The sequence below is a fragment of the Canis aureus genome, chromosome 6, assembly GCF_053574225.1.
Source record: "Canis aureus isolate CA01 chromosome 6, VMU_Caureus_v.1.0, whole genome shotgun sequence".
NCBI lineage: Eukaryota > Metazoa > Chordata > Mammalia > Carnivora > Canidae > Canis > Canis aureus.
The window spans coordinates 65,103,886-65,115,831 of NC_135616.1; the positions used below are offsets into that span (position 1 = coordinate 65,103,886).

Sequence of the window (11,946 nt, forward strand, 5' to 3'; positions counted from 1 at the left end):
CCCCGCCCCTCGAGCCCCGGCCCCGCCCCCACCGCCCTCCGATTGGTCGGCGGCGCCCGGCCCCGCCCCGCTCCTCCGAGGGAATAAAAGCCGCGGTAGGCGCGCGTCGACGAGTGCAGCCCCGCCAGGCTAGAGCCCGCCGCGCCCCGCCGCCGCCGCCGCCGCCCCCGCCCCTGCGCCCCTGCGCCCCTGCGCTCCTGCCGCCCGGCGTCCGCGGTGGTTGGTGGTGACCGCTGGAGCCCGTCACCGTCCTCTCCACGACGTGCTGCCCCGAACCCGCAGCCATGTGCCGGACCCTGGCCGCCTTCCCCACCACCTGCCTGGAGAGGTAAGAGGAGCTCGTCCCCGGAGCTTGCCGGCCGCCCGCAGGAAGGCCAGGTCCCGCCAGTCCCTCGGGAGCGGGGCGGACGGGCCCCGGGGGGACTCGAGCGACTTGAGTAGAGAAGCAGAGGTTCCACATTCTCAGAGGCTTCCCCTAGAGTCTTAGAGGAGCGACGGGCCAAGAGAAGCGAGAAGGAGAAGCAGCGGGAAGCAGCGGAATCACCGTGGACTGCCATTCCCCATCCTCTGACAAGTGGCAGTCCTCAGGTGACCTGCTGAAGACCGGCTGCAGGAGGGGCACATTGGCATCGGCGGGCAGAGTTCCCTTTTCTAGTTTCTTAAGCGCTTGGTTTTCAGTCTACAGCCCAGACCTGGGAGCATGCCCCTCGCGGGGCCCCGAGAAGGCAGGGAGGGGTTTTTGGGGGGTCCACCCGTGAGGGATGTGCCCACTCCCCAGGGAGCTACTCAACCACCTCTAGTCCTTGCTGAAGCTGATGGCTGGGAAGGAAAAGGGAAGAAGGTGGAAGCAGGAATCAATTTCCACACAGTTTGAGAAATATTCAGGACAAGTCTAGAGGGTGCCCACCGGCCTTCTGCTGATCAACCTGTTGATCACAAAGATAGATCAGTGTGCTTAGATGGGGTGGGGGGGGACCCGAGTGTGCTGTGCCCTGAACTCAGAAAGTGTAAGTCCTGCTGAAGAACAGCTGAAACATGACTTTCACTGTTAACAGACAAGCAAAGTTTAAGCCCTGGGAACAGCCGAAGTTTCCCAGGAACCCTTGAGGCTGGAATTAGGGTGGCACCAGCCCCAAACTCCTCGGGATCCCATAAACCTTTTTGCCCTGGCTGAGCAAATGTAGGATCCCTATATGTTCCTGCTTTGTCTTCCAGAGCCAAAGAGTTCAAGACACGACTGGGGATCTTTCTTCACAAATCAGAGCTGGGCTCAGATACTGGGAATGTTGGCAAGTTTGAGTGGAGCAGCAAACACAGCAAAGATGGGTAAGTCTTGCAAGCCAGCCTAGGGCCCTAGGGGGGAGGGAGCCAGATTTAGGAAAACAGCCACAAGAGAGAAAATACAAGGAGAAACTAGGACATGCAAGCATGGGCCCTGGTGACCCCTTCCTGGAGATTTTGGTGAAGCTTCCTGCTGGTCTGCTATGGGTGACTGGGTAGGTGGCTCCAGGGTTCTGAGGCCACCAACAGCTGTGTGTACCCAAGGTGGGAATGTCCAGTTACCAGACTCTCCCACCTGGAGACGTCATTGTCCATGCAACCAGGTCTAGGACGGGGTCTAAGAACACTTGAGGCTTTTCGGTCAGTGATTCTGCTTCCATTAGCATGCACTTTGGCTATAAGCCCTTTCTTTCTTTTTTTTTTTTTTTTTTTTTTGTATGATAGTCACATAGAGAGAGAGAGAGGCAGAGACATAGGCAGAGGGAGAAGCAGGCTCCATGCACCGGGAGCCCGACGTGGGATTCGATCCCGGGTCTCCAGGATAGCGCCCTGGGCCAAAGGCAGACGCTAAACCGCTGCGCCACCCAGGGATCCCCAAGCCCTTTCATAATTAACATCAGTGGTGCCAGGTGCTGCTCTAGGCTCTGGGGTTATGGCTAGGCTTAGCCTCTATTCCATAAAGCCCTTACTTCCTGGGTGAAGTGTAGAAAACAAAGCTCAGAGTCAGAGGAATAGAAATGATTTTTGACAGTGAAGAGACAGTCTGAGAGTTATTTACTGAGGGCCGGAAGGTCCCTGGCTTTGGTTTCTCATTACTGAATTGTCCTCCAGAAAAATACCTGCGGCCTCAACTAAGGGTTCGAGAAGTTGGCTCCAATAATCACTGAGCAAATCTCTGTGTGAACATACAACTCCCATCAGAGTTCTAGGATTTATGCTATGCATTAGTATGTTGGGTTTTTTAAATTAAAATCTTGGCTATTTGTTTATTTATTATATATATATATTTTTTTAGCAGAAACTTCTCAGAAGATGTGCTGGGGTGGAAAGAGTCCTTTGACTCGCTACTGAGCAGTAAAAGTGAGTAGGACCCCGTTGTGTCTGTCTGCGGATGGCACATGTGTACCCATGTGCTTTGGAGCCAGCCTGAGGGATTCTGAAAAGCGTGGGCAAAATAATAGTCGTAGTAATAATAATAATGATCCCCTAGTGTGCCAGCCTCTGTTCAGAATACAAAGGCAGGTCCTTGTTCAAGAAAATTACATCCTAAAAATAGAACCATTAACTACAATTGCTGTCTTTCTTCTTTTATTCCCCACTGTCCTGCTATCTGACCTGTTTCTCCCTCTCTCCCCTCAACCCCAGATGGAGTGGCTGCCTTCCACGCTTTCCTGAAGACAGAGTTCAGTGAGGAAAACTTGGAGTTCTGGCTGGCCTGTGAAGAGTTTAAGAAGCTCCGATCTGCTGCCAAGCTGGCTTCCCGGGCTCACAAGATCTTTGAGGAATTCATCCGCAGTGAAGCCCCTAAAGAGGTCAGAGCCGCAGCATGTTCTGTGGGTCCTCTAGACCCTGCCTGCCCTTTCCCCGCTGAGGATTGGGGATGGGGAGGTATCCAGCCGGGGCAGGGTTGAGCTGAGAGAGTGATCTTATTTGGCACAGGGGTGAATGGGCTTGTGTGGCCAGAGACTAGGAAAGCAGGCTCTCTGCCTCTCCTGGGTGCTATTCCCCTCAGACTCACTGATGGGGTTAGATGGTTGGGCGGGTGTTTTGGCTTCTGTCCATACCCACTTTTGCCAACTAAGGCCTTTTTAGAGGCTCAAAACACATGAGTGGGGAGACCAGTCAACCTGGGGACCTTGTGTGACCTGCCTCAGTCCCCTGGGTGACCTGCCTCAGGCTGGCTGGTCTGCAGGGCCCTGAATTTTTGTGCCTTCAGTCAGGTCTCTGCTGCCTGACACCAGCATTCGGTAAGGCGAGTGAGGCCACCTTGTGGAGAGAGAATAGCGATGTCTTGCTTTTGTACCATGCGTTGTATTGCATTTTGATTTTTTCCACGTTCTTCCACAAAGACTTACTGAGCACCAATTACATGCAAGAAACTGTTACAGTCATTGGGGACGTAGCAGGGACAAAAGGTCTCTTCCCCAAGGAGGGAAGATGACAATAACCGATTAAATGAATAAACACGTCAGGTGATGGTACATGTTCTGATCCAAAGAAAGCAGGTTTTGAAAGGGAGCACCGGAGTAGGGGCAGGCTGTCCCACAGGGTGACAAATGAACAGATGCATAAGAGAAAGGAGAGAAGAACATTCCAACACAGGAAGTGGCAAGTGCAAAAGCCACCAGGCAGTGGGCTCCTGTGGAGCACGGAGAGGGAGGAAGGAAGGGTAGGAGATGAGGTCAGGCAGGTGGCCAGATGTGGGTCCAGCATGCGCTTTGGCTTTTCCTCTGAGTGATATCGGAGGACAACACTGCTGCTGGCAAGCTGACTTGAGGGCTTAAAAGGGCTCACCCTGGCCGCTGGCTGGAGGACAGACCGCAGGCCTGAGGGCCGAGGAGAGAGAGACCAGTTAGCAGGCTCTGGCATTGGCCTTAGGAGAGAGGCGATGGGGAACTGCACCAGGGAGGTCCAGAGGCGGGGACAAAAAGGTGTTAGATTTGTATACGTTCTTAATATCTCCTTGATAACTTTGAGAGATTGGAGGGCCGACACTGGATCTTCAGACAGGCCCAGAGCTGAAAAGCCAGTTAGTTAATGGTCAGCTCAGGAGACCGCAGCTTCCTGGTTCAGAATCGGCTATTCTTTCCCCTGCTGCACCTGCTGGTCAGGCCCCCCTTGGCCTTCTGGACCCTGTGCCTTGCCCACCCCTGACCCACCATGTGCTGGCCTTCATTCCCACAGGTGAACATAGACCACGAGACCAGGGAGCTGACCGAGAAGAACCTGCAGGCTGCCACGGCCACGTGCTTTGACGTGGCTCAGGGGAAGATCCGCACCTTGATGGAGAAGGACTCCTACCCGCGCTTCCTGAAGTCACCTGCCTACCGTGACCTGGCTGCCCAAGCGTCGGCCGCCTCTGCTTCCCAGTCCGGCTGCAGCCCAGCGGAGCCCTTACACACTTGAGCCTCCTGGCAGTGAGGGAGCCGGCCGGGAAGAGAGGTGGAGTCACCCATCCCTGAGGCAGATTCTACCGAGTGAGCCCGAGAGGACAGTGATGGAAAAAAGCCCATCCGGCAGCCTGGTTGGGAAGCACCTTCTCCTCCAGATACTGTGGGACTGGATTCCATGCAGGAGAGGGGCCCTCCCACCCCCACTTCCAGTGGGCATCCCAGTGGATAGAGGCTGAAGCTGAGGGTTGTCCGGGGCAAGGAAAAGTGGTGCAGGAGCCATCGCTGGCTCTTGTCATTCTCCCCGGGGCAGGATGTATTTGGGGTGGTTTGGGAAGCATGGAAAAGGGAACTTGAAAACGAGCCCAAGCAGGGCAACAAGATGGGCTCTTGGGGCTGGTGAGGAGCTGACTCGGGCCGCCTCCTGTATTCCTAGCTCCCGGCCGTCCTAGGACCCAGAAGGCAGCTGCGGATGTGGTGCCTTCCTGCTCTGTCCTCCTCACCCACCTCGGGGCGCCCGAGGCTCCCTTCGCTTGCACTTCTCCACATTCCTGTGTCTAGCCTCACAGTCTTCTCAAGGCCAGAGAACCAATTTGACGCTTGCCCAAAATGAGATTTTTTTTTTTTAAATACCTCAAAAACTGGCCATTTGAGCCCCTTTCTGCATCAGTAGAGAGCCTGGAAATGGGGCCATCTTGCTCCTGTGAAATTCATCCTGGTGCTCTTGGTGACCTTTGCAGGGGGTCCCTGACCCTGTGCTTGCAGCGAGGTCCACCTGTGAGCAGGGCCCGTGAGGGCCTGTTGCTGGGCCGTGCCCTCTCGGCTCCGGGCTGCCCTTGAACATAGAGCCCATGAGGAGGAAGGTGTGGGGCCCCTCAGTGAGTAGCTAGTCCAGCGCCTGTGCTCTGCAGTGTGGAGTGAGCGAGAAAAGGGTCATAAATCTCTTGGCAGTTCCCAAATGTTCCATTGAAATCAAGCCAGTCTTTTTGGTGGGCGTGAGAAGAGGGGAAAAAGAGATGCCCAGAGGGGAAGGGGAGCCTTCCATTTCTTTCCTGTGGATGTGAGGTGCACTTACTGGTGTCTCTGGGGGACATCGAGCCAGGGATTTTGATGACCCTTGGAAGACCTTAGGACCCTGGGGGTGCAGCTGGGGACAGAGGTTGCTTGGAAGAGCCCCAAGATGATGATGATGATGATGATGATGATGATGATGATGATGACGGGAATCCGAACCTGCTTGTCACCTCAGGGCAACACCAATGCACATTTTGTGTGGGACTTCTGCAGGAGCCCACGCCGGGGAGGTGAATGAACCAGGCGGCCCCCTCATACCCCAGGAAAAGCAACACTGTTCTCTCCGCACTATGAGGTCCTCTGGGAGAAAATTATTTATAATGTGTTGTTGGTTTTGTGACAATTGTCATGGCATATTATTTTTATTACTGTTGTGTTGTTGCTGTTATTTATTATCGTAATTTCAGTTTGCCTCTGCTGGAGAATCTCAGTAGGAGCTGGCAGCCTGACTGTCTCCCTCTCCACCAGACTCTACCTCTGAACGTGCTGGGAACCTCTTAGCACCTGTCAGGGACCCCTCACTGTTTAAATATTTATTTATTATTGACAATGGAGCTGGTTTCCTCGATAGGAATGATGTACTCAATCCTTGTTTCCCTGTTTCAGCATGTTATATATTCTTGTAAAATAAAAATGAAACGCAAATATGAGATCCTGTCTGCAAGGGCCGTGTGGTCAGGGAGAGGGAAGAGGAAAGGCCATGGAGAGCCTTGTGGGGGAGCTGGCCTCCGGAGGAGATCCCTCCCCACACATGGGAGAGCTCTCGTGTCACAGTCAGAGGTACAAGTGAAAGGCCTATGTTTGCCTGGTGCCTGGGTAGAATTGACGAGAAGGGGATAGGTGCTGAGGGTGGCCACCAACACTGGCAACTTCCTTTAGCTGATGATGGCCTCCACTTGTGTCTGGCTGTTGTGTTGTGTCAAATGGACCCAGTCAGCCTGGATCTGAGAGCCCATGTCCTTCTCCCACAGCGAACTGTTCCCCACTTGGCCTCTGACAGCACAAGGGGAGGCCCCCTTGGCTGAGTTGCCTCAGGTGGTCAGTTAGATGGTGGCTTTGGGGGCATGTTCACTTTTGCCCATTTTTAAGTTGCATTAGAATTTCGTATGAACTCAAGAGTATTTTTTCAAATAATTTCGTAGAAGTCTCTGGGATGAGCTACGGGAAGCCAGTCTGTACATGAGGCTGCTCCATTCCATGGGCTGAGGGAGCAAGAGGGTTGAGCTGGGCTTGAAGGAATCTGGGGGTAGGTTTGCAATGATCATAACTGCTCTTCCTTTGCCAATAGCCTATTCTTTCTTATCCTAATCCTCTTCCTTCCCTGCCCCCCGCTCCCTCTCCCCAGTTACCACTATTTAAAAGTTTCTTCTCTAGTGAATTATCCGTACTCTCTGGTGCATTGACTTGGATGTGGATGATATCTATTGAAAATGTGGGACGGGGTGAGCTCAGGGTCCTCCTACTGCCATCTTCTCCAGCACTTTTCTTGAATTATCTGTTTGTCCACAGATCTGGACCTTCTATTGGCTTTTATTTCTTCCCTGGTGTTAGTCTGAGTAAGTGACCAGACTCCAGGGATGCCAGGGAGGAAACCTGGTGGATTCGCACTCTAAGCCCAGGTGTAAGAGACCAATGACTCTGTGGGCAACTCCAGGAGGGATTCAGAATTGAGGGGCCTGAGGAAGAAGGTTAGATCAGAGGCTGTGGTAGGCCCTGATCTCATGGAGTCCTTTTACCAGCTCTATGTTAGCCTGTGATACGGGGAACTGAGGCTCGTGGGGCAAGGACCCTGCCCCAGGGAGCTGGCAGAAGAGAGCAGCTCTACAATCAGGGGGTGTCCAGTGTGTAAAAGACTGGAGTGAGGAGATGATTAATGTGGCACTCAGGGAGGCCAAGAGGTATCCACACTGTCCTCTTTTCCTTTCTTTCCTTCCATCTTTTTTTGCCTTTTTACATGCATTTGAGTGTATCCCGTTTGTCTGGCAGAAAACCAAAAGCAGTAGCTGTACTTTCAACCGAAGATAACCTCATTTATTCAATAGTGGGTGAGGATTTTAAATATGGTTGGACAAGGGCACAATGTGCGTATTTGGAAGCAAACGTGGGCAGCGAGTAGGAAAAGGCAGGTGTAATCAGCAAGTGAGAGAAATGAATGGGGATGACGGACGTTCAGCGGCGGGAGTGTGTGCGGGCAGGCCCCACAGTCCAGTGAGACCATCCTCAAGGCTTGTCCTCATCTCCCTAATGCTCCCTCTCACATAAAAAGTGGTCTTCGCTTCCATGGTGTGGCTGAAGATGGTAGGTCCATCTAAGAGAGAAGAGCAGCTCTTTGTTGACCTTTACGTGTCCCAGGTGTCCGTTCAAAATACTTTCACGCTACAATGACTGGCTAAGAGTTTAAGTGATTTCCTGAAGATCAATCACACTTCTAGCCAGTGTCTCCAATATCTTTAGACTTTGGCTCAGCAGGCAAAGCATTTCCTAAGTAGGCTGTGGCTGGCCTCCCCGGCCTCTCTCCCTACTCCCTTCCAAGTCCCTTGAAAACAAATCTGTCCCAGTTCCTAGATTTGCTGTTACTGTTTCAAGTTTCCTTACTTTCTCATCCTGGACCATCTTCCTGCTGTGTCCCCTTCTCTCATCATTGCTACCCTCCATCTCCTTAATCAGCTAGGGAGGCAACTTCCAAAGGCCAACTCAAGGATCTTTCTGGGGAGACTTCCCTGAGGCTTTGGGTCTGATTATGGATGCTTCTCCTTCCTGGAGCACTGCTGTTGATACTCACCCGAACTGGAGTACTTAGATCCCTGATCTTTGCCTTTTTGCACCTGCTGGCAAGCTCCTGGTACTAGGCGGGTCTCTTTCTCCCCGCAGGGCCTCCCATATAAGCATTCAGCAAATGGCTCTTGAGTTAATGATTAGATTTAAACCCAGCTGGAGAAAAGCTTAAATTACAACGTTCAGCTTCCTACCAAACCTTCCCTAGATGTCCCACAAGCTCTTCATAAATAACACATTCGAAACCAAGGTCATCATCATCCCTCACAGACAGGCACTGCCTCCCATTCCTCTAACCTGATAACACAGAAGTGCTGGCCATCCATGTTTGGGCTCATCTCTTGCACATGTCATCTTATCCAATTTTGCAAATGGGTTGATTCCAGCATCTCCTCTCCAGGTTCACGGAGACTTCTTTAGAGGAGCATTTTGTCCTCTCCAGTCTGAGCTATAAAGACCACTTTCCAACTGGTCCACTCCTTCCCCCAGCTTCTCCCATTCATTTCCCACACCACCTGTCATCATCCATAAAGGCCAGATCTGAGCACGTCCTGGCTGCATTAAACCTCCTTCAGGGTTCCCCTCTGACCATAAGAGAAGGTCCAGATCTGACCATGGCATCTGAGGCTCACTGTGAGCTGACCCAAGTCCCTCTCTGACCTATCTCCTGCCTAGATGGCCTTTGCACACATGCTGTTCTCTCTGCTTGGAATGCTGGCTTCCTCTTCCTCCTTTTTCCTTTTTTTAAACTCGGGGTGGGGGTGGATAAGGAGGAGACTGCCTTCCTCTCAATTCAGCAAAAATAATCACCTCCTCAGTGAAACCTTCCCAGATGTCTACTGCACAGAGTTAATCTCTCCCACTTCTGTGATTCTAGGACACACTCTTTTTACTTTGTGGTCCATACTGCACAGCGCACTTCACGCTATTTCCTTCCCCTCGACTGGTCTCTTCAAAGTCACAAACCATATTATTTACCGTGATAAGATGGGCAGAACAGATTGCAGCAAAGCAGTTCACAGCCCTGGCCTTTGGGTCAGAATTTTAGGATTGGAATCCTGGCTCATTCGCTGTATGACCTTAGGAAGTTATTATGGTAGTTCCCTTACCAGTACAATCAAGATATTAAGAGTGCACCTCTCATAGGGGATATTGAATGAAATGTTTGGCAAGTGTTATTGTCCCATACATATTAGTTACTATTATTATCGATTCCCAGTACTTAGCATAGTGCCTTGTACACAGTAGGTATCAGCCAGAAATCATTTATTGCCATTTTGAATAAAATGGAAGGACCAGATTCTAAGTCTACATTTCTTTCAAGAATAGTAGAGCTGTTTCATGTTGTATATCATCTGATGTGCAGAGCATTACAGAATTTCGAGTGAGGGAATCGAAGGTTGAACCATTCATCAACTCCCTTAAATCCGGGTCAGCTAATGCTCCTTCCAAATCAGTGCTGTTGCTTCCAAGGGACTGTGGAAACCCCCTCTCCCCACCGGCTGGTCCTTCACCCTCTGCTGCCTCCCTGTGGCCATATCAGGCAATGCAGACTTTTTCCTTGGTTGTTGCTTGACTTCTGCCCTTTTCCTTTGACTCCTTCCTTTGGAATGATATCCAAGGGATATAATTTATAGTTTTGTTTACTAACGCATTTTAGTAAATATGTGAACGTTTACTCTAAATGAGAATAATTAGCATGACTGTTAAGACAACAAGTGGGTACAGGATTTAAAACAATATTTCTTAAGTCAATAGGGCTAAATGAACTTTAAAAACTGTTAGGTAAAGAGAGAAAGGTGTTCAGGGCATATTAAGGGCTGATCTCAAGGTAATTCCCTTTCACTGAAACTTTTAAATTGGTCCAGTTCTTCAAATCGCTTTAGGGAAGAAAAGAAAGATTTGAAATTTAAATAACAGAAGAGAGATCCCAAGGGTGAGGGATGTAATGCTGTTAGCTGCTAGATAATGGAGTTTGAATCTCCATCTAGAAAAGATACCTCTTGACTTACAGTGTGGGTGATTCCCAAGCTTTGGTCACCAATCTAGACAAGGATTTGGTTTAAACTTCAAGAAAAGCAACAAAGTGTTGATTAGTCCTTTATTTGCAATAGGCCCCCACTTAAGGGAGAATTCTTTGCTGGAGAGTATTACTGTCCTAACTTATTGCATCTTGCCAGTTCAAAGAGGCAGTTTCACAGACAACGTAGATCCAGCTTTACACAGCAGGCTCTGAATTCAGTCCCACTTCTGCTACTTGTTAGCCAAGTGATCTTCAGCACATTACTGGATTTCTCAGAGCCTCACTTTTCCCTGTTTTACCTGTAAACAACAATAGTACTGGTTTCATAGAGCTTTTGTGACGACACAATGAGAAATTTTATGGAAAATATTCAGCATAGTGCTCCGCAGATAATAATCCACAAATTGTAGCTACTGATATGTGATAGGCACTATTCCAAGTGCTTCACATATATTCATGTCTGTAATCCTCACAATGTTCCCTTGAGGTAATGTGTATTATTACTTAATATCACCATATTGCAGATGTAGAAACCAAGGTCTGGAAGGTTTAAGTAAATTGCCCAAATTCAAAGAATTAGCCAGTGGCTATATTAGTTAGGTATTGCTACATGCTAAATCATTCCAAAACTCCGTGTCTTGAAATAATAAGCATTTATTATTGTTCATGAGTCTGTTGGTCAGCTAGATACTTCAGTTTATCTGGGCCAGGCTCAGCCAATCTCAACTGGCCTGTTCTTGTGTCCGTGATTCACTGGAGGGTTGGTGAGAATTGGCTGGTCTAGGATGGACTTAGTCATATATCTAAGGATTGGCTGGTTGTTGCCTTGGGCAATGGTGGTATCTGGGCCATGTGTCTCTCTTATTGCCCAGCAGGCTAATCCAGGCTTCTTCACATGGTGGCTGGGTCTTGAGAGAGTGAAAACATGCTTAGGTTTGGAACTGGTGTACTATTACTTTTGTCACATTCGACTGGGCCAACCAAGTCACCAGGGCAGCCCAGATCCAAAGAGGGGAGTAATAATGAGATTAGATATGAAGTTAAATTGCAAAGGGCATAAGTATCAGGAGGGTTGAAAAAAATGTGGCTATTTTTTGTAATTATTCTATCGTGGTGGGAGAGTATGGATTTGAATCTAGGCAGTCTGGTTCCAGAGTCCTTGCTCTGAAGCATTCTGGAGACTTAATGCCTTGACATTTGCTAGTCAGAGTCTTGCCATTTCCCGCTCCTGCCCATGAGCACAGAATGCCCTGGCAACAGCTTTGATTCAAGTGCAAGTGCTAGAGTTTCTAGCTATGCCAACTGTTATGCCTGGTCTACCCTTCTTGCTGCTCCTTTGTTTATTCTTTTGGAACTCTGCTTTATGATCACTTGGGTCCAGCACATTCTTGTTTTTGTTGCAAATTTTAATTTCCTGTTTTAGCCACATCTCTACTTTCTCATCTCTTTATTTTATTCTTAACAGGTCACAGAATAGGTAAGATTAATGTTTACTACAATCAAAGGAGAGCAGGAAAATCTGGATTTAATTAGCAAATTTGTGATGAAGCTGTGAGAACATCAGTAATATATCTGATTCAATTTGACCCCGTTGTCTTGACAAGATCGAAGAAGAGCGTCTCATCCGTAAAATGCAGCTTATTCTCACTCTTAGAGCTAATCCTTGTGGCTTTAGGGATCTTT

At 49.6% G+C, this 11,946-nt stretch overlaps 1 protein-coding gene across 2 annotated transcripts; it reads left to right on the plus strand.

Annotated features, from left to right (window-relative positions):
- The first annotated feature begins 158 nt into the window (after positions 1–158).
- RGS16 (regulator of G protein signaling 16) lies at positions 159–6,115 on the plus strand. Of its 2 annotated transcripts, none has more exons than XM_077902019.1 (5): positions 159–328; positions 1,216–1,326; positions 2,300–2,361; positions 2,647–2,813; positions 4,186–6,115. In XM_077902019.1, the coding sequence occupies exons 1-5, from the start codon at positions 285–287 to the stop codon at positions 4,405–4,407; spliced, it is 606 nt and encodes a 201-aa protein (XP_077758145.1). In that variant the 5' UTR covers positions 159–284; the 3' UTR covers positions 4,408–6,115. The 2 variants fall into 2 exon arrangements, with proteins under 2 accessions (XP_077758145.1, XP_077758144.1); XM_077902018.1 differs by having other exon boundaries at positions 160–328; positions 2,297–2,361.
- The last annotated feature ends 5,831 nt before the right edge of the window (positions 6,116–11,946 follow it).

What these genes read in the sequence shown, in the direction of transcription:
- RGS16 (XM_077902018.1), top strand. Translation starts at nt 285, where the DNA reads ATGTGCCGGACCCTGGCCGCCTTCCCCACCACCTGCCTGGAGAG. An exon ending in CTCGCTACTGAGCAGTAAAA is followed by an intron (nt 2,362 to 2,646) that starts GTGAGTAGGACC and finishes CCTCAACCCCAG; the next exon opens with ATGGAGTGGCTGCCTTCCAC. An exon ending in GCAGTGAAGCCCCTAAAGAG is followed by an intron (nt 2,814 to 4,185) that starts GTCAGAGCCGCA and finishes TCATTCCCACAG; the next exon opens with GTGAACATAGACCACGAGAC.